Raw genomic sequence first — 21,793 nt, forward strand, 5'->3', positions numbered from 1 at the left:
AGTTTTTATTCCTCCAAGAATCTCACTTGTTTGGATATTTGTTAAACTTTTGTCCCTGGAGGACCTCCTCTCTCCCCGGCTCTCTCCTCCTCTCTCCCCGGCTCTCTCCTCCTCTCTCCCCGGCTCTCTCCTCCTCTCTCCCCGGCTCTCTCCTCCTCTCTCCCCGGCTCTCTCCTCCTCTCTCCCCGGCTCTCTCCTCCTCTCTCCCCGGCTCTCTCCTCCTCTCTCCCCGGCTCTCTCCTCCTCTCTCCCCGGCTCTCTCCTCCTCTCTCCCCGGCTCTCCATCCCTCTCTCCGGCTCCAGCTGCAGCTCCTCCCCGGCTCCCGGTCCCCTCTGCCCGGCCATGGGCTCGGTGCTGCCCGGCTCGTCTCTGGGCCTGAAGTCGGTGTTTAAGCCTCACCAGCCTCACCAGCAGCAGCAGCCTCTCTCTCTGGCGGACATCATCACCTCGGACATCCTGCACAGCTTCCTGTACGGCCGCTGGAGGCACGTGCTGGGCGAGCAGCAGCATCACCTGCAGCATCAGCACCAGCAGCTTCACCTGCAGCACGAGGACCGCACGAGCACGGCGCCCAGCGCGAGCCCCAAGACAGCCTTCACCGCGGAGGTGCTCGCGCAGTCCTTCTCTGGAGGTCAGTCAATCAATTAACCAATTAACCAATTAACCAATTAAATCAATTACATCAATTAAAACAATGAAGTCAGAGACGATCTGATCGATATTTGTATCCTAATGAATCATTAAATGTCAGACTGTGGAGCTTCAGACTTTAACTCTCCTCATATTTCAATTTTATTCCAACTTTCTTCATCTGGGAGAAAAATATTTTGTTTTTACTTCATTTGTTTTATATTATTTTGCTTAATAATTGTTTAATAATCGTTGTTATATTTTAAACTAAATTAATAAAATCATCTCCTCGACCTGCGAGGTGATCTACATTATAATTCATTCATTCATTTTTTTACAGTTTAACTTGTTTTTCTGACGATAAAAAGGTGTAAAATGAGTTTAAAGTGGACATCAAGTTTAATTTAATTATTGTTAATTAATCAGCCTTAACAGTGAACTTGATCAATAACTGATCAAACTGTTTGATCACCGTGAACTCAGATCTCAGCCTGCGGGCCGCCGGCGGAACTCTATAAAACCATTAACATTCCTAATTGATTAATTGATTAATGAGCCTGATTAACGGCCACCTGTTGATGGTTAATTAATGCTCTAAAGGCCCCATCGTGTCTCTGATGGTAATAAATAATCTGTTTTATTTTATTTTTTATTCATGTTTCTTTTTTACTTTAATTATATTTTATTGTGTTATTCGTTTCTGTTTCGGGGAGAATTCGTTGTGAACAGTTTGATCGGATCCGGTAGAGTTGTGACCCGGAGTCCCGGTGCTCCCGGTGCTCCTCTACCGGATTATTCCCGTTTATTCTCCTCCTCTCCTCCTCTCCTCTCTCCTCTCTGCGCTGCGGGGAGATTTCATCTTTTATTCTCCTGATGTGAAGAATTCATGAGCTGGTTTCTTTTCTTCTTCTTCTTCTTCTCCGTTTTTAAACTCAGATAATCTTCCACTTCTATCTCCATTATAATCTCTTTTCTCCTTTAAATCACATCGAGTTTCACGCTCCGAACCGCACCGGACCGGACCGTGAAACTCCTCCTGACAGCTCGCTCTTAATCCTGATAATATTATATTAAACACTCTCTCTTAATCTCTATATTTATTATATTAAACACATCGTTTTATTTGATTTATTCTTTATATTTTATTTAGACTTTCTCTTCTTCTCTTTATTATTGCAGATTAAATCTCTCAGTTTGAGTTTATAGTTGACGAATTAATGATATTATTCTGCAGCTCTGCAGCATGCAGGGGGGGGGGGGATTATGTCTCTTATTATATGGAGACATAATAAACATAAAAGACATAATAAACATAATAAAGCGACTGTTGAAGGAGAATAAAAAGAGCATTTAACCTCTTTTCTCGGCTCTCTGCTGAGGCTCAGTGTCACGCTGCTTTCACTGTTTGTGGGAAACTTCAGCTTTACAACATCCTGAACATCCAATAAAACTCACAGAGCTGCTCACCAGACTGACCTAATATCACCACATTATCATAATAATAATATAATAATACTCTTTATTAATATAAAAACACAGTTACAGACTGACCTAATATCACCACATTATCATAATAATAATATAATAATACTCTTTATTAATATAAAAACACAGTTACAGACTGACCTAATATCACCACATTATCATAATAATAATATAATAATACTCTTTATTAATATAAAAACACAGTTACAGACTGACCTAATATCACCACATTATCATAATAATAATATAATAATACTCTTTATTAATATAAAAACACAGTTACAGACTGACCTAATATCACCACATTATCATAATAATAATATAATAATACTCTTTATTAATATAAAAACACAGTTACAGACTGACCTAATATCACCACATTATCATAATAATAATATAATAATACTCTTTATTTATATAAAAACACAGTTACAGACTGACCTAATATCACCACATTATCATAATAATAATATAATAATACTCTTTATTAATATAAAAACACAGTTACAGACTGACCTAATATCACCACATTATCATAATAATAATATAATAATACTCTTTATTAATATAAAAACACAGTTACAGACTGACCTAATATCACCACATTATCATAATAATAATATAATAATACTCTTTATTAATATAAAAACACAGTTACAGACTGACCTAATATCACCACATTATCATAATAATAATATAATAATACTCTTTATTAATATAAAAACACAGTTACAGACTGACCTAATATCACCACATTATCATAATAATAATATAATAATACTCTTTATTAATATAAAAACACAGTTACAGACTGACCTAATATCACCACATTATCATAATAATAATATAATAATACTCTTTATTAATATAAAAACACAGTTACAGACTGACCTAATATCACCACATTATTATAATAATAATATAATAATACTCTTTATTAATATAAAAACACAGTTACAGACTGACCTAATATCACCACATTATCATAATAATAATATAATAATACTCTTTATTAATATAAAAACACAGTTACAGACTGACCTAATATCACCACATTATCATAATAATAATATAATAATACTCTTTATTAATATAAAAACACAGTTACAGACTGACCTAATATCACCACATTATCATAATAATAATATAATAATACTCTTTATTAATATAAAAACACAGTTACAGACTGACCTAATATCACCACATTATTATAATAATAATATAATAATACTCTTTATTTATATAAAAACACAGTTACAGACTGACCTAATATCACCACATTATCATAATAATAATATAATAATACTCTTTATTAATATAAAAACACAGTTACAGACTGACCTAATATCACCACATTATCATAATAATAATATAATAATACTCTTTATTAATATAAAAACACAGTTACAGACTGACCTAATATCACCACATTATCATAATAATAATAATATAATAATACTCTTTATTAATATAAAAACACAGTTACAGACTGACCTAATATCACCACATTATCATAATAATAATATAATAATACTCTTTATTAATATAAAAACACAGTTACAGACTGACCTAATATCACCACATTATCATAATAATAATATAATAATACTCTTTATTAATATAAAAACACAGTTACAGACTGACCTAATATCACCACATTATTATAATAATAATATAATAATACTCTTTATTAATATAAAAACACAGTTACAGACTGACCTAATATCACCACATTATTATAATAATAATATAATAATACTCTTTATTAATATAAAAACACAGTTACAGACTGACCTAATATCACCACATTATCATAATAATAATATAATAATACTCTTTATTAATATAAAAACACAGTTACAGACTGACCTAATATCACCACATTATTATAATAATAATATAATAATACTCTTTATTTATATAAAAACACAGTTACAGACTGACCTAATATCACCACATTATCATAATAATAATATAATAATACTCTTTATTTATATAAAAACACAGTTACAGACTGACCTAATATCACCACATTATCATAATAATAATATAATAATACTCTTTATTTATATAAAAACACAGTTACAGACTGACCTAATATCACCACATTATCATAATAATAATATAATAATACTCTTTATTAATATAAAAACACAGTTACAGACTGACCTAATATCACCACATTATCATAATAATAATATAATAATACTCTTTATTAATATAAAAACACAGTTACAGACTGACCTAATATCACCACATTATCATAATAATAATATAATAATACTCTTTATTTATATAAAAACACAGTTACAGACTGACCTAATATCACCACATTATCATAATAATAATATAATAATACTCTTTATTAATATAAAAACACAGTTACAGACTGACCTAATATCACCACATTATTATAATAATAATATAATAATACTCTTTATTAATATAAAAACACAGTTACAGACTGACCTAATATCACCACATTATCATAATAATAATATAATAATACTCTTTATTTATATAAAAACACAGTTACAGACTGACCTAATATCACCACATTATTATAATAATAATATAATAATACTCTTTATTAATATAAAAACACAGTTACAGACTGACCTAATATCACCACATTATCATAATAATAATATAATAATACTCTTTATTAATATAAAAACACAGTTACAGACTGACCTAATATCACCACATTATCATAATAATAATATAATAATACTCTTTATTAATATAAAAACACAGTTACAGACTGACCTAATATCACCACATTATTATAATAATAATAATCTTTATTTATATAAAAACACAGTTACAAAGTGCTTTATAATAAAAACACATTTAAAACAAAAGGATAATGAAAGGTACTATAACTAAACACATAAAAACCCTAAAGGGTAAAACAACTGAAATGTCATAAAATATAAATAAAATCACAGAAAAGCAAATACTAATAATAAAAGAGACGCTCCAGAGTTTGCAGCCGTTTCTATAAAGTGATGATTTAATCCTCCAGATCTAGCGGACTGACGCTTAAATTTACCTCCAAAAGAGTTTAAACCATCATTTCTTCCTTCACCTGGATCAATTAAATCAATTAAATCAATTAAATCAATTAAATCAATGAAGTCAGAGACAATCTTATCAATATTTTATCTTAATTAATCATTAAATGTCAGACTGTGGAGCTTCAGACTGATGATGGGACTTTTACTTTCCTCATATTTCATTTTTTTTACAACTTTCTTCATCTCAGAGACAAATATTGTGTTTTTACTTCATTTGTTTTATATTATTTTGCTTATTTTTATATTTTATAATTGTTTATTAAGCATTGTTATATCTTAAATTAAAGGTAAGAACATTAAAATGCTGCTGATGTGTTTTTGCATTATAATTAATTAATTATTTTTTACAGTTTTTCTGAAACTAAAAAAAGGTGTAAAATGAGTTTAAAATGGACATAAAGTTTAAATTACATATTGTTAATTAATCAGCTTTAACAGAGAATGAGTATTGAAGGAGAAAAAGATCATTTAACCTCCTTTTCTTCTCTTTTGACCTCAGATCATCATAGATAGTCTGTATAGGAGCTCTGACTGCAAAGGCTCTGTCACTTTGTGTTTTAATAATCTGAACCTTGGAAGTGCAGGAGCGATGCCTCCGAGGATCTCAGAGTGAAGGAAGGAATATTATAGAACAATAATAGATCTGATAAATACTGAGGCGTCTCAGTAATAATGTAATATTGTAAAGTCTCTTGTAAAAGCAGCAGGTAGCCGGCGTGACGAGGATCAGTCAGGTGTTTGTTCAGACTGTTCAATCTGATAAAAGGTGAAAGCAGTTCTGAATGGATGAAATCAATCTGATGTCGTTGTCGTCACTTGGAAGTGATTTTCTTTCAGATTTCAGTCGTCAAAGTTTATTTTTTTAAGAGAAGATAATAACGTCTGTTTAAAATGAATAAATGTGTTTTTATGTGATTTGTGTTTCAGAGGTCCAGAAGCTGTCCAGTCTGGTTTTACCCAGCGAGGTGATCATCGCTCAGAGTTCAGTCCCAGGTAAACGCTCCCTCTCTGGAGTTAGTCTGTATCTCTGGACAAAACATCATTCTGTCTGTCTGCGTCTTTTTCATTATCTAACATGATAATCACAACTAGATGACGTGTTCAGTCCCAGGTAAACGCTCGAGTTCACCGCTGAATAACTCTTCTCTTTAATCTGGTTCATCTGGTTCAATACCTTCTGGCTCTTCACACGGACAGATGACAACTGATCATTCATTTAAATCATTTACACCTCTCAATCTATACCTAGAGATAGATATATAGATCAGGCTATACATGCTACTAAAGAGGATTATTAAATAAATACAATTTGTATTACATTCATAGTGATAACTGACCTGAATCCAGCCGACACTATGAAGCTTTAAATCTCCTCCGAGTCATCAGGAATAAAATAAAAACACTTTAAATCTGAAACAAACTCATGTTTATATATTATATATTATATATTATATTATATATTATATATTATATATTATATATTATATATTATATATTATATAATATATAATATATTATATATTATATATTATATATTATATATTATATTATATATGTAGCTGCTGTTAGTGTGTGTAGTTTTTACTCTGTAAATGTTGGTTGTATGTAGTATTGTGTAGTATTGTGTAGTATTGTGTAGTATTGTGTAGTATTGTGTAGTTTTATGTCGTATTGTGTAGTATTGTGTAGTATTGTGTAGTATTGTGTAGTACCGTGTAGTATTGTGTAGTATTGTGTAGTTTTATGTCGTATTGTGTAGTATTGTGTAGTACCGTGTAGTATTGTGTAGTTTTATGTCGTATTGTGTAGTATTGTGTAGTATTGTGTAGTATTGTGTAGTACCGTGTAGTATTGTGTAGTATTGTGTAGTTTTATGTCGTATTGTGTAGTATTGTGTAGTATTGTGTAGTATTGTGTAGTATAGTGTAGTATTTCCTGCAGTAATACCTGTATATATATATGTGTGTTGTGTATTGCAGGTGAAGGGTTGGGTATTTTCTCTAGTAGTATTGTGTAGTACTGTGTAGTATTGTGTAGTATTTTCTGCAGTAATACCTGTATGTATATCTGTGTGTTTTTGTGTATTGCAGGTGAAGGGTTGGGTATTTTCTCTAAAACGTGGATTAAAGCAGGAACAGAGATGGGACCGTTCACCGGACGCCTCATCTCACCGGAACACATCGACCTGTACAAGAACAACAACCTCATGTGGGAGGTAAACAACGTCTACTGGAACTCAACATTCAGATTCACATTCATATCAACATTCATATCAACATTTATATTTATATTTATATCAACATTTATATTTATATTTATATCAACATTTATATTTATATTTATATCAACATTTGCATTTATATTTACAGCCTATTTAATCACTTCCATTCAGTTAGCAGCTAACTGACTGTTTGAACTGAGTCCAGCTGACGGTAACATGCTGATCCTACTAGAGGAGAAACCAAGCAGGACGGTGAGGGAGTCTAACTGGACATGTTGTGTGCTCCGTCTCAGGTGTTCAACGAGGATGGGACGGTCCGGTATTTCATCGATGCCAGTCAGGAGGACCAGAGGAGCTGGATGACCTACATCAAGTGTGCGAGGAACGAGCAGGAGCAGAACCTGGAGGTGGTTCAGATCGGCAGCAGCATCTTCTACAAGGCTGTGGAGGTCAGTGAACGCATCACCTCAGTCTGCTGAGTCAACATGTATAACCATATATATACCAGATATACCAGGTATAACCAGCCCAGTCAGCATGTATAACCATATATACCAGATAGAACCAGATATCAACCAGATATATACCAGATATACCAGGTATAACCAGCCCAGTCAGCATGTATAACCATATATACCAGATAGAACCAGATATCAACCAGATATATACCAGATATACCAGGTATAACCAGCCCAGTCAGCATGTATAACCATATATACCAGATAGAACCAGATTTAACCAGATAGAACCATATATACCAGATAGAACCAGATAGAACCAGATAGAACCATATATACCAGATAGAACCAGATAGAACCAGATAGAACCAGATAGAACCATATATACCAGATAGAACCAGATAGAACCAGATAGAACCATATATACCAGATAGAACCAGATAGAACCATATATACCAGATATAACCATATATACCAGATATCAACCAGATATAACCAGATATCAACCAGATATAACCAGATATCAACCAGCCCAGTCAGCATGTAGAACCATATATACCAGATATAACCAGATATAACCAGATATATACCAGATAGAACCAGATAGAACCATATATATACCAGATAGAACCAGATAGAACCAGATAGAACCATATATAACCAGATAGAACCAGATAGAACCAGATAGAACCATATATATACCCGATAGAACCAGATAGAACCAGATAGAACCAGATAGAACCAGATAGAACCATATATAACCAGATAGAACCAGATATCAACCAGCCCAGTCAGCAGTTCGTGAAATAGTCATGATATGTAATGTTTAATTGATTCGTGTACAGAGACACAAATTGAACATTTCTTTCGTGATGGTCAGCCCGTCAAGTTACGGTTACACTTCTGGTGTTATTCTAACCGTAACCACCATCTTTTCCTAAAGCTAACTAAGTCGTTTTATTTTTCATAGATTCGTATGAAAACGCACTAAAAGTACGCAGTTGAAAGTTGTGCTAAGCGTCACGTAAAAAAATGGAAATTCGTGACTATGAACACAAATTATATACATTACATGTCGTGACTATTTCACAAACTGCTGTGAGACTGTGTTGAATCAACTCCACGTCCTCTACAGTCGTCTGTACGATCAACTCCACTTCCTCTACAGTCGTCTGTACGATCAACTCCACTTCCTCTACAGTCGTCTGTACGTCACTAAACATATCAGAGTCTTTAATGACATACGTCTGAAACACCTCAAACCAAAGACACCCGGTTCTCCACCGTTGAGGTTCTGAGGAGAACCACGTTACAGGATGCCTTCACATGGTGAAAATCCTGTTCACATTTCATTTAATATAATATTCATATTTATTTCTAGAGAACTTTCCAACAGGCAGCAAATTAAAATCAAGAAAATGAAATATAAAATCCAGACGAATGGGAAACCTTTAAATAACATTAAATAAAACAGATTAAAATTCCATTCATGTAAAAATTAAAGAGACAATTCAAGTAAAATCAAGACTCCAAAAGAAAGAAAGAGAAACAGATGCAGAGTTTTTAATGTTCAGCAGCAGAAGGATGAAGAAGAGTTGAGGTGTGTGTCTCCCTCTGCTGGCTGAAGACATTATTAAACATTAAATCAGAGTTCCTCAGCTACTTGGATTTGTTAGTTTTGGTTTGAAGAGAGGAACCGTTCCTGATTAACCTCCATGTTGGTTTCAGAGAGGAACCGTTCCTGATTAACCTCCATGTTGGTTTCAGAGAGGAACCGTTCCTGATTAACCTCCATGTTGGTTTCAGAGAGGAACCGTTCCTGATTAACCTCCATGTTGGTTTCAGAGAGGAACCGTTCCTGATTAACCTCCATGTTGGTTTGAAGAGAGGAACCGTTCCTGATTAACCTCCATGTTGGTTTGAAGAGAGGAACCGTTCCTGATTAACCTCCATGTTGGTTTGAGAGAGGAACCGTTCCTGATTAACCTCCATGTTGGTTTGAAGAGAGGAACCGTTCCTGATTAACCTCCATGTTGGTTTCAGAGAGGAAACGTTCCTGATTAACCTCCATGTTGGTTTCAGAGAGGAACCGTTCCTGATTAACCTCCATGTTGGTTTGAGAGAGGAAACGTTCCTGATTAACCTCCATGTTGGTTTCAGAGAGGAACCGTTCCTGATTAACCTCCATGTTGGTTTGAAGAGAGGAACCGTTCCTGATTAACCTCCATGTTGGTTTCAGAGAGGAACCGTTCCTGATTAACCTCCATGTTGGTTTCAGAGAGGAACCGTTCCTGATTAACCTCCATGTTGGTTTGAGAGAGGAACCGTTCCTGATTAACCTCCATGTTGGTTTGAGAGAGGAACTGTTCCTGATTAACCTCCATGTTGGTTTGAAGAGAGGAACCGTTCCTGATTAACCTCCATGTTGGTTTCAGAGAGGAAACGTTCCTGATTAACCTCCATGTTGGTTTCAGAGAGGAACCGTTCCTGATTAACCTCCATGTTGGTTTGAAGAGAGGAAACGTTCCTGATTAACCTCCATGTTGGTTTCAGAGAGGAAACGTTCCTGATTAACCTCCATGTTGGTTTCAGAGAGGAAACGTTCCTGATTAACCTCCATGTTGGTTTCAGAGAGGAACCGTTCCTGATTAACCTCCATGTTGGTTTGAAGAGAGGAACCGTTCCTGATTAACCTCCATGTTGGTTTCAGAGAGGAAACGTTCCTGATTAACCTCCATGTTGGTTTCAGAGAGGAAACGTTCCTGATTAACCTCCATGTTGGTTTCAGAGAGGAACCGTTCCTGATTAACCTCCATGTTGGTTTGAGAGAGGAACCGTTCCTGATTAACCTCCATGTTGGTTTGAAGAGAGGAACCGTTCCTGATTAACCTCCATGTTGGTTTGAAGAGAGGAACCGTTCCTGATTAACCTCCATGTTGGTTTGAGAGAGGAACCGTTCCTGATTAACCTCCATGTTGGTTTGAAGAGAGGAACCGTTCCTGATTAACCTCCATGTTGGTTTCAGAGAGGAAACGTTCCTGATTAACCTCCATGTTGGTTTCAGAGAGGAACCGTTCCTGATTAACCTCCATGTTGGTTTGAGAGAGGAAACGTTCCTGATTAACCTCCATGTTGGTTTCAGAGAGGAACCGTTCCTGATTAACCTCCATGTTGGTTTGAAGAGAGGAACCGTTCCTGATTAACCTCCATGTTGGTTTCAGAGAGGAACCGTTCCTGATTAACCTCCATGTTGGTTTGAAGAGAGGAACCGTTCCTGATTAACCTCCATGTTGGTTTGAGAGAGGAACCGTTCCTGATTAACCTCCATGTTGGTTTCAGAGAGGAAACGTTCCTGATTAACCTCCATGTTGGTTTGAAGAGAGGAACCGTTCCTGATTAACCTCCATGTTGGTTTGAGAGAGGAACCGTTCCTGATTAACCTCCATGTTGGTTTGAGAGAGGAACCGTTCCTGATTAACCTCCATGTTGGTTTCAGAGAGGAAACGTTCCTGATTAACCTCCATGTTGGTTTGAAGAGAGGAACCGTTCCTGATTAACCTCCATGTTGGTTTGAGAGAGGAACCGTTCCTGATTAACCTCCATGTTGGTTTGAGAGAGGAACTGTTCCTGATTAACCTCCATGTTGGTTTGAAGAGAGGAACCGTTCCTGATTAACCTCCATGTTGGTTTCAGAGAGGAAACGTTCCTGATTAACCTCCATGTTGGTTTCAGAGAGGAACCGTTCCTGATTAACCTCCATGTTGGTTTGAAGAGAGGAAACGTTCCTGATTAACCTCCATGTTGGTTTCAGAGAGGAAACGTTCCTGATTAACCTCCATGTTGGTTTCAGAGAGGAAACGTTCCTGATTAACCTCCATGTTGGTTTCAGAGAGGAAACGTTCCTGATTAACCTCCATGTTGGTTTCAGAGAGGAACCGTTCCTGATTAACCTCCATGTTGGTTTGAAGAGAGGAACCGTTCCTGATTAACCTCCATGTTGGTTTCAGAGAGGAAACGTTCCTGATTAACCTCCATGTTGGTTTCAGAGAGGAAACGTTCCTGATTAACCTCCATGTTGGTTTCAGAGAGGAACCGTTCCTGATTAACCTCCATGTTGGTTTGAGAGAGGAACCGTTCCTGATTAACCTCCATGTTGGTTTCAGAGAGGAAACGTTCCTGATTAACCTCCATGTTGGTTTGAAGAGAGGAACCGTTCCTGATTAACCTCCATGTTGTTTCAGAGAGGAAACGTTCCTGATTAACCTCCATGTTGGTTTCAGAGAGGAACCGTTCCTGATTAACCTCCATGTTGGTTTGAAGAGAGGAACCGTTCCTGATTAACCTCCATGTTGGTTTCAGAGAGGAAACGTTCCTGATTAACCTCCATGTTGGTTTCAGAGAGGAAACGTTCCTGATTAACCTCCATGTTGGTTTCAGAGAGGAACCGTTCCTGATTAACCTCCATGTTGGTTTCAGAGAGGAACCGTTCCTGATTAACCTCCATGTTGGTTTCAGAGAGGAACCGTTCCTGATTAACCTCCGTGTTGGTTTGAAGAGAGGAACCGTTCCTGATTAACCTCCATGTTGGTTTGAGAGAGGAACCGTTCCTGATTAACCTCCATGTTGGTTTCAGAGAGGAACCGTTCCTGATTAACCTCCATGTTGGTTTGAAGAGAGGAACCGTTCCTGATTAACCTCCATGTTGGTTTGAGAGAGGAACCGTTCCTGATTAACCTCCATGTTGGTTTCAGAGAGGAACCGTTCCTGATTAACCTCCATGTTTCCTCCTCAGACGATCCCTCCGGACCAGGAGCTGCTGGTCTGGTACTCAAACTCCCACAACACCTTCCTGGGAATCCCTGGAATACCTGGAGGAGACGAAGAGCAGAGCAAGAAGACCAAGACCGGTACACATTATTGATTATTGATTATTGATTATTGATTATTGATTATTGATCTGGGAATTCACATCAGTCTTTTATTTTAGAGGGATCATTACATTTTGTATTGTTTTCATAAAAATTGGTTTGAATGTGATCATGAGATTTATTGACAATAGATGTAATGTAAATATATAATATAATATAACAGCTTGAATCATTCCTCTTTCTCCTCCTCCTCTTCCTCCTCCCAGATGAGTTCCACACCTGTGAAGGCTCCTCCTCTTCCTCCTCCTCCTCTTCGTCCTCGTCCTCCTCTTCCGCCTCCTCCAGCGTGGGCCGCATGCGTTGCGTCATCTGCCACCGCGGCTTCAACTCCCGCAGCAACCTGCGCTCCCACATGCGCATCCACACACTGGACAAGCCGTTCGTCTGCCGCTTCTGCAACCGCCGCTTCAGCCAGTCGTCCACGCTGAGGAACCACGTCCGGCTGCACACCGGCGAGCGCCCGTACAAGTGCCACGTCTGCCAGTCGGCGTACTCGCAGCTGGCCGGCCTGAGGGCGCACCAGAAGAGCGCCAGGCACCGGCCCACCGGCGGCGGAGGAGACCCCAGCGTCGTGGGGGGAGGCGTGGTGGTGCACGCCGGTCACGCGGGTCACACCGCCCACTCACCTCCTCCTCACCCACCGCAGCTGACCGCCATGCCTCACCCAGCGTCACTGGTTCACCATATACCCACCATGGTGCTGTGAGGGGGGTGTGGGGGGGGCAGACAGACAGACAGACAGACACGCCAAATACAGACAGACAAAGATAATAAATATCAGCCCGGTCGCACAGACGTACGTGAAATAGTCACGCAACTTAATGATTGATTCACGTATAAAGACGCAACACATTTTTTTCATGATGATCAGCACAAAATCAGTTCGAATGTAATCCACGTCATTGTGAACCGGGAAGTAGAGAGAGACAAACGCCGTGCAGATAGGAGGTCGGGTCAAAAAACACCAGACTTTCACCACTTGGTGCCCCGTGTGAGGCCAGAAGTCACGACACTTTCAGCGTTATTTTAGCCTAAACCACAATCTTTTCCTATGCCTAACTAAGTTTATTGTATAAGCCTAACCAAGTCGATCTATTCCTAAACATAACTAAGTACTTTTATTTTGAAAAGACTGGGGCGGAAATTGACACGTGCGTCACGTGTTGCTGGACATTTGTAGGAAATCGCACCAAAAAACACCAGACTTTCACCAGGAGACCGATGTTGGTGCCCCGTGTGAGGCCAGAAGTCAACGTTGATTTATGTGTAACGTATCTTCCGCACTTAAGTTATGACACTTCCGGTGTTATTTTAACCTAAACCGCGATCTTTTCCTAAACCTAACTAAGACGTTTTTGTCACATAACTTCCGTACTTAAGGTACGACACTTCCAGAGTTATTTTAACCTAAAACGCGATCTTTTCCTATGCCTAACTAAGTTTATTGTATAAGCCTAACCAAGTCGATCTATTCCTAAACCTAACTAAATACTTTTATTTTGAAAAATTGACACGTGTGTCACATGTTGCTGGACATTTGTAGGAAATCGCACCAAAAAACACCAGATTTTCACCAGGAGACCGATGTTCGTGTCCCGTGTGAAACCAGAAGTCAACGTTATTTGTCACGTAACTTTCGTACTTAAGTTACGACACTTCCAATGTTGTTTAAACCCAAACTGCGATCTATTCCTAAACCTAACTAAGTAGTTTTATTTTGAAAAGACTGGGGCGGAGATTGACACGTGCGTCACGTGTTGCTGGACATTTGTAGGAAAACGCACTAAAAATACGTTGTTGAAAGTCGTGCGTCGAGCGTCACGAAAAAAAAGTTAGACTCGTGTCTATGTACACGAATCAAACAGATTAAAGGACTAGTAGTTACCCGGGTAGTCTGGTGAATCAGGCGGCTGAACGTCGGCACATTGGGCTCCGTTCTGGTACCGGAGGACCAGTTGAGATCCGACTCTGGCCTCTATGTGGCTCAGATTTTGGGGTGTAAATCTGGGCTTGTTAATGTCACTCAGACTGCCGTTGGTCCAGTCGGTTCCATGTCAACATCAGCGCCCAGCAGCAGAGCTACGCTTCCGCCATTTTGGACTGAAAGAGACGACCAGACGCCAGTAAAACGTCCTCCTACAGAGAGACGTACTGAAGTAAAACTAAATTATTTATATTCTACTGTCATATTCTACTGTGTTGAGTTGTGTTTCAGTCCAACATGGCGGCAGCGGCTGTTCGTCTGTCACTCTTTGTTCCAGAGTCAGAACCTAAATCAGACAACAACAGGTTACCTGGGCTGATATCAGCTAATCATTCATCATCATGAGTCCAGGACCAGACGGCCCACATAGTGATGTTACACTAGAAACAGTGCTGAGCCTTCAGAGCACTGAGCTGTTGTGACTCTATTGATGTTGGATTCAGGCCAGCAGACGTTTCCAAACTCTTTAAATCAATGAAGCCTTTTCAGCCGTTGAGTCAGAGAGTTTCCACCTGAAGGGCTACCTGGGTAATAATCCACAGAGACAAGACGGCTGTTAGCTCCATGATGAGTTCCATTATCTAAAGATTGTACAGTATATGCATGCACGCACACACACACACACACACACACACAACGTTTCCGTGTCTCTTCATCCGGACGAGGAGACACAGTTGCATGATGGGACACGGCGTCCGGTATATATCTGTGAGACGATGATGTGGTGCTTTGGTTTGCATGCTGTTAAAGGTTTGTGATGTGTGTGTTGACCACCAGGAGGCGCTGCAGTCTGAGCGCTGAGGCTCCTTCAGAGGAATCCAGCCGGTGTTCCGGTAGATTGTCCCGTTGGTAAGCGTACGGAGACGTCGGTCGAGTCTAGAAGGAAGCCCGCTAACCGCCAAATCTGATCTGAGATCTGCAAACACTCTCACGAGACGACCTATCGTAACCTTAGCCATTCAAGGTCAATACCTAACCTTAACCATTCAAGGTCAATACGTAACCTTAGCTATTCAAGGTCAATACATAACCTTAACCATTCAAGGTCAATACGTAACCTTAACCATTCAAGGTCAATACCTAACCTTAACCATTCAAGGTCAATACCTAACCTTAACTATTCAAGGTCAATACCTAACCTTAACCATTCAAGGTCAATACGTAACCTTAACCATTCAAGGTCAATACCTAACCTTAACCATTCAAGGTCAATACGTAACCTTAACCATTCAAGGTCAATACCTAACCTTAACCATTCAAGGTCAATACCTAACCTTAACCATTCAAGGTCAATACGTAACCTTAGCCATTCAAGGTCAATACCTAACCTTAACCATTCAAGGTCAATACGTAACCTTAACCATTCAAGGTCAATACCTACCCTTAACCATTCAAGGTCAATACCTAACCTTAACCATTCAAGGTCAATACGTAACCTTAGCCATTCAAGGTCAATACCTAACCTTAACCATTCAAGGTCAATACGTAACCTTAGCCATTCAAGGTCAATACCTAACCTTAACCATTCAAGGTCAATACCTAACCTTAACTATTCAAGGTCAATACGTAACCTTAGCTATTCAAGGTCAATACCTAACCTTAACTATTCAAGGTCAATACGTAACCTTAGCTATTCAAGGTCAATACCTAACCTTAACCATTCAAGGTCAATACATAACCTTAGCTATTCAAGGTCAATACCTAACCTTAACCATTCAAGGTCAATACATAACCTTAGCTATTCAAGGTCAATACCTAACCTTAACCATTCAAGGTCAATACCTAACCTTAGCTATTCAAGGTCAATACCTAACCTTAACAATCTCGTGAGAGTTTTCCCGGTTTGTTGGCTCCCTTCTAGCTACTACCAGAAACATCCATCGTACAGTTATTCCCATGCTAACAGGTTAGCATACAGCAGTTAGCGTTAGCGTTAGCGTTAGCGTTAGCATTAGCGTTGCTGTGTGGAGCTGTAGTCGTCCACCAAGCTAGCACTTTAGCATTCACCTGGTGGAGTAACAACTCTAAGAACTAATATTTACGTTAGCTTGACTGGCGGTGGACACGGTGCTGGAAAATAAAATCTTCTAGCTGTATGCTAACATGTTAGCTATATGCTAAGGTGTTAGCTGTATGCTAACATGTTAGCTGTATGCTAACATGTTAGCTATACGCTAACATGTTAGCTATATGCTAACATGTTAGCTATATGCTAAGGTGTTAGCTGTATGCTAACACAGTTAGCTGTATGCTAAGGTGTTAGCATACAGCTAAGGTGTTAGCAGGTGTGAACGGTTTTGGCGTCTCCTTCCTGACCAACCAGTAAATCTACTAAGAACTCCACCGATTCCTTTAAAGAAGCTCATCACTGAAATGTGACATCTATTATTAATATGATTATTGATACTATTATTGATTATTGGTTGGTGTCTGTTGGGTCTCAGGCAGGTGCTGTTATAAAATATGAGAGTTTCTAATGTGTGTAAATGTTTCCCTGATTGTTTCCGTATGAATCTGTTCATGTTAAATGATAATGAAAGTAATGAGAGACGTGATGATGAGTCGTCTGTCGGTCCGTTTCTCTTCATGTGATGTAAATAAACTGTCAAAGAAAAGAATATAAACATGAGATGTGCTTTACGCCCAGAATATAATTCAACCGTCACTTTATTATTATTCTCTCTATATGTCTACGGTCAGATATATGACACACGTATCGATATATGATGAACTGTGTTGACTTCTATAAAGGACATTGTATTTCAGCCTATATATACTCCTAATAAAGTATTTACTTCTGCTCTGATCATGTCCCTCAGTCTGTGTACTATATACATATATACATATACATATACAGTATACATATACTACATTTACAGTATACATATACATATACTACATATACATATACATATACATAATATACTACATATACAGTATACATATACATATACATATACATAATATACTACATTTACAGTATACATATACATATACTACATATACATATACATATACATAATATACTACATATACAGTATACATATACATATACATATACATAATATACTACATATACAGTATACATATACTAGTTATACATATAAAGTCTAAAAAATGTCTGAAAAATGTCTGAAGAAAATGTCTAAAAAACAAAGTGTGAAAAGTGTTGGATAACAAAATTCTAAACAATGTCTGAAAAAGGTAAAAAAAAAAAAAATGTCTGAAAAAATGTCTAAAAAAGTCTGAAGAAAATGTCTAAAAAAATGTTGGTAAACAAAAGTCTAAACAATGTTTGAAAAAAGGTAAAAAAGAATGTCTGAAAAATGTCCCCAAAAAATAGTCTGAAAAATGTCTGAAGAACATGTCTAAAAAAAAAGTTTGAAAAATGTTGGTAAACAAAATTCTAAACAATGTCTGAAAAAGGTAAAAAAAAACATATATAACAGTCTGTTATATAACTACATATATTGATTAATTAATTGGTGCCTGGCTGTTAGCTGTCAGGTGTAAATGGGATCATGTGATGAGGTAGCTGGTGATGTTGAGGCCTCGTGGCTCCACCTGTCAGGTGTAAATGGGATCATGTGATGGAGGTGGCTGGTGATGTTGAGGCCTCGTAGCGCCACCTGCTGGCGGTTCTGTTCATAGCAGAGCCCGTCCTCCAGCTCCACACAATGACTGGCTCTAATGGTTTCTATCAAAATAAAACAGCCTGACTTTGAAGAGAAGTCCTTGATATAGGATAGCATAATTTATATGCAAAAAAATATAAATATATATTTTTAAAAATATACAAACAAATATATACATACATTTTCATATTTTCATTTAATTTAATTATTTCCACATTTATTTATTCCTCTTTATATTACCTCTTTTATTTATTTACTTATTTATTCTTTATTTATTTCCTCTTTATATTACCGCTTTTTTATTTACTATTTTTTTCCCATTTATACTTTTTATTTTTCCACATTTATTTATTTACTTATTTATTCTTTTATTTATTCCTCTTTATATTTCCATTTTTATATTTCCATTTTTTCCATTTATTCCTCTTTATATTACCACATATATTTATTTATTCTTTTATTTATTCCTTTTTATATTTCCTATTTTATTTATTTACTTATTTATTCTTTTATTTATTCCTCTTTATATTACCACATTTATTTATTTACTTATTTATTCTTTTATTTATTCCTTTTTATATTACCACATTTATTTATTTACTTATTTATTCTTTTATTTATTCCTTTTTATATTTCCATATTTATTTATTTACGTATGTATTCTTGTATTTATTCCTAGTTATTTTCCATTTTTTACTCAACATTGTTTTTCCATTTATTCCTCATTATTTTTCCACATTTATTTCATTATTCTTTTAGATTTATTCTTTTTTATCGTCCTCCTATGACGTCATATAGTTTAACTGACATTGCTCTCTATGTTTGATTTGCACTGAAATTTCACTTTTAGTTTTTATCTATCTTATATTATTATTATTGTTTTTATTTGTTTATTTTATACTCTTTTATTCTACCAACCTGTGTCTTCTTTAAAAGGTCATTATGTAAAGCTCCTCTGTGTGATCAATAAGCTTCTGTACTAACTGATGTTATTTATGTTTTTTACTGCAGTCACAATAGATGTGAACGTTTGAGACCGACTGATGAGCCGATAACAGAGTCAACAACACGGTTAGGTAAGATCAGAAAACACAGGCTGTGTAAACTCACCTTTCACCATACACACACGCACGCATGCACGCACGCACACACACACACACAGGAAGTTCCCCCTCTGTTCTGTTTTCTGATGACTAGCAGGTATTTGCCAATCATCGCTGAGTTGATCAATAACTAATAAAACCTTCGTCTCTGTTGCTTTCTGTCAGTTTTCTCCTCTCCTTCAGGATGAAGGTGTGTGTCCTCCTCTTGTGTGTGTTTTGTCTCTGTTGGAGGACGGAGGCCGACTCTAGATCGTAAGTCTTTCATCTGTTATTATTATTATTATGATTATTATTATTATTATGATTATTATGATTATTATGATTATTATGATTATTATTGTTATTATTATTATAATTATTATTATGATTATTATGATTATTATTATTATTATGATTATTATTATTGTTATTGTTATTATTATTATTATTATGATTATTATTATGATTATTATTATTATGATTATTATTATTGTTATTATTATTATTATTATTATTATTATTATGATTATGATTATTATTATTATGCACTGCTTCATGATCTTGTCACACTTGTAGAGTTTATGCATCAGTGACTAACAGTGTTAAACTAACTTCTCGCAACCTAAAGTGTACGACCGTGCAGATATTAAAGTCCAGATGTTGACCTCCTCACAGCTCCACTTTATTACAACATCTGTTTGTTGGTGTTGCAGAGCAGAGAGGTGTGAACGAACTCCGTGAAGGTCGGGGGGGAAATGAAACCTCTAAAATCAGCAGAGCAAACGGTGTTTCTACAACTACGGGCATTTTTTTAATTTATACATATATATATATACACACAGTGTTATTACCCTGAGAGGTAAAATGACTGTTTTAGTGAATGGAGTCTGGTGGCTCTGAAGAGAGCGATGTAACGGCTTCAGTTCCCTGTCAGACAGCTCTTTCTGACGAGGAACTGAAGCCGTTATATCGCTCTCTTCAAAGCCACCAGACTCCATTCACTAAAACAGTCATTTTACCTCTCAGAACACGGAGTAAACATACAACCCCACTTCTTTCAGTTATTTCGAAACTTAGCACAGCCAATGTTGACTCAGCTAGTGCTGACTGTTAACGAGGGTCTTTTGGCACAGAGAAGTACTCGTATCGGTACTCGGTATCGGAGAGTACCCAAATGTAAGTACTTGTACTCGACTGAAATAAAGTGTTATCGGTGCATCTCTGGTTACTGTCCTAACCTACGTCACTGCTTTCTGCTAACGGCTGAGTGGACGTTAACATTAAAAGAGAAACAGAAAAGAACGCCGTCTGGACCAGAGTGAACGTACTAAATATTTTCTTTCCAGAAGGTTTCATGTAGCTGCTCTCTGATTGGATTAAAGATCCGTCACCGTTGTGTTTCCTGTTTGATCACATGACTGACGTGAAGGCGTGTCCTCCTCCCTCAGGTATCTGATCACAGCTCCTCTCTCGCTGCGTCTGGACGCTGTGGAGACGGTGCTGCTGCAGTTGTTCGGCTTCACGGACGAGGTGACGGTCTACGTGTTCTTGAAGACCTCCATGGCTCCGGATCACGTGGTTCTGGCTCGGGAGGTCGTGACCCTCAACGCCCTGAACCACCACCAGGCCGCCGCCAAAGTCCAGGTCAGACGTGACACACACACACATGAGCTGTACGTTATCAGATCTTAGGATGATGTTTTAATCGTGAGGTCACTTCCTGTTGTTCTGTTTCTCTCTCTCCAGCTGCACCCAGGTCAGCTGGACAAGAGTGTGAGTCATGTGATCCTGCACATCCAATCAGCAGAGATCAACCAGCACCTGTCTGTCGCCGTCAGCCGCACCAACGGCTTCCTGTTCATACAGACCGACAAACCGCTGTACACCCCCCATCAGAACGGTGAGAGTTTACAACTACACATATCAGAGCCTCTGTTTCCCACAATCCACTGCACACCTGTCCCTGTTTGTGTGTCTGTGGTGGAAAGCAATGTGTTTTATGTGTGTGTCCAGTCAAGGTGAGGGCGTTTTCTCTGAACCAGGAGCTGAGGCCGGCTAATCGCAGCGTCTTCCTGACCTTCAAGGTGAGTGTGACGACCTTCAGGACCAGCAGGTGTTGATTTGTCTCACGTCAAAGTGATCTCAGGATTAGAATCAGTGATCTCGCCCCCCCCCCTCAGGACCCGGATCTCACCACAGTGGACATCGTGGAGATGATCGACGTCAACAACGGGATCCCCTCGATGCAAAACCCGTTCAAGATCCCCATCAAACCAAAGTAAGACCTTT

At 37.5% G+C, this 21,793-nt stretch overlaps 2 protein-coding genes across 2 annotated transcripts in view; both read left to right on the top strand.

Moving 5' to 3' along the window:
* Nucleotides 1-203: 203 nt before the first annotated feature.
* On the top strand, nt 204-16,121 carry LOC141770233 (PR domain zinc finger protein 12-like). The gene is made up of 6 exons (XM_074639876.1): nt 204-632; nt 6,124-6,189; nt 7,287-7,411; nt 7,711-7,866; nt 12,668-12,782; nt 13,010-16,121. The coding sequence occupies exons 1-6, from the start codon at nt 344-346 to the stop codon at nt 13,507-13,509; spliced, it is 1,251 nt and encodes a 416-aa protein (XP_074495977.1). The 5' UTR covers nt 204-343; the 3' UTR covers nt 13,510-16,121.
* A 3,502-nt stretch (nt 16,122-19,623) lies between these two features.
* The window catches only part of c5 (complement component 5), a 43,740-nt gene continuing 41,570 nt past the window's right edge, over nt 19,624-21,793 (top strand). Inside the window, exons 1-5 of the mRNA XM_074639824.1 lie at nt 19,624-19,777; nt 20,953-21,148; nt 21,251-21,404; nt 21,518-21,588; nt 21,685-21,782. Coding sequence (XP_074495925.1) covers nt 19,710-19,777; nt 20,953-21,148; nt 21,251-21,404; nt 21,518-21,588; nt 21,685-21,782 — 587 coding nt within the window. The 5' untranslated portion in view covers nt 19,624-19,709. The remainder of the gene's footprint in view (nt 19,778-20,952; nt 21,149-21,250; nt 21,405-21,517; nt 21,589-21,684; nt 21,783-21,793) is intronic.

Source organism: Sebastes fasciatus, chromosome 6, assembly GCF_043250625.1.
Source record: "Sebastes fasciatus isolate fSebFas1 chromosome 6, fSebFas1.pri, whole genome shotgun sequence".
In the NCBI taxonomy this organism is placed as follows: domain Eukaryota; kingdom Metazoa; phylum Chordata; class Actinopteri; order Perciformes; family Sebastidae; genus Sebastes; species Sebastes fasciatus.

Coding starts and splice junctions, on each gene's coding strand:
- LOC141770233 (XM_074639876.1), top strand. CDS start 344: ATGGGCTCGGTGCTGCCCGGCTCGTCTCTGGGCCTGAAGTCGGTGTTT. Junction 7,867..12,667: donor TCTTCTACAAGGCTGTGGAG/GTCAGTGAACGC, acceptor TTTCCTCCTCAG/ACGATCCCTCCGGACCAGGA. Junction 12,783..13,009: donor GAGCAAGAAGACCAAGACCG/GTACACATTATT, acceptor TCCTCCTCCCAG/ATGAGTTCCACACCTGTGAA.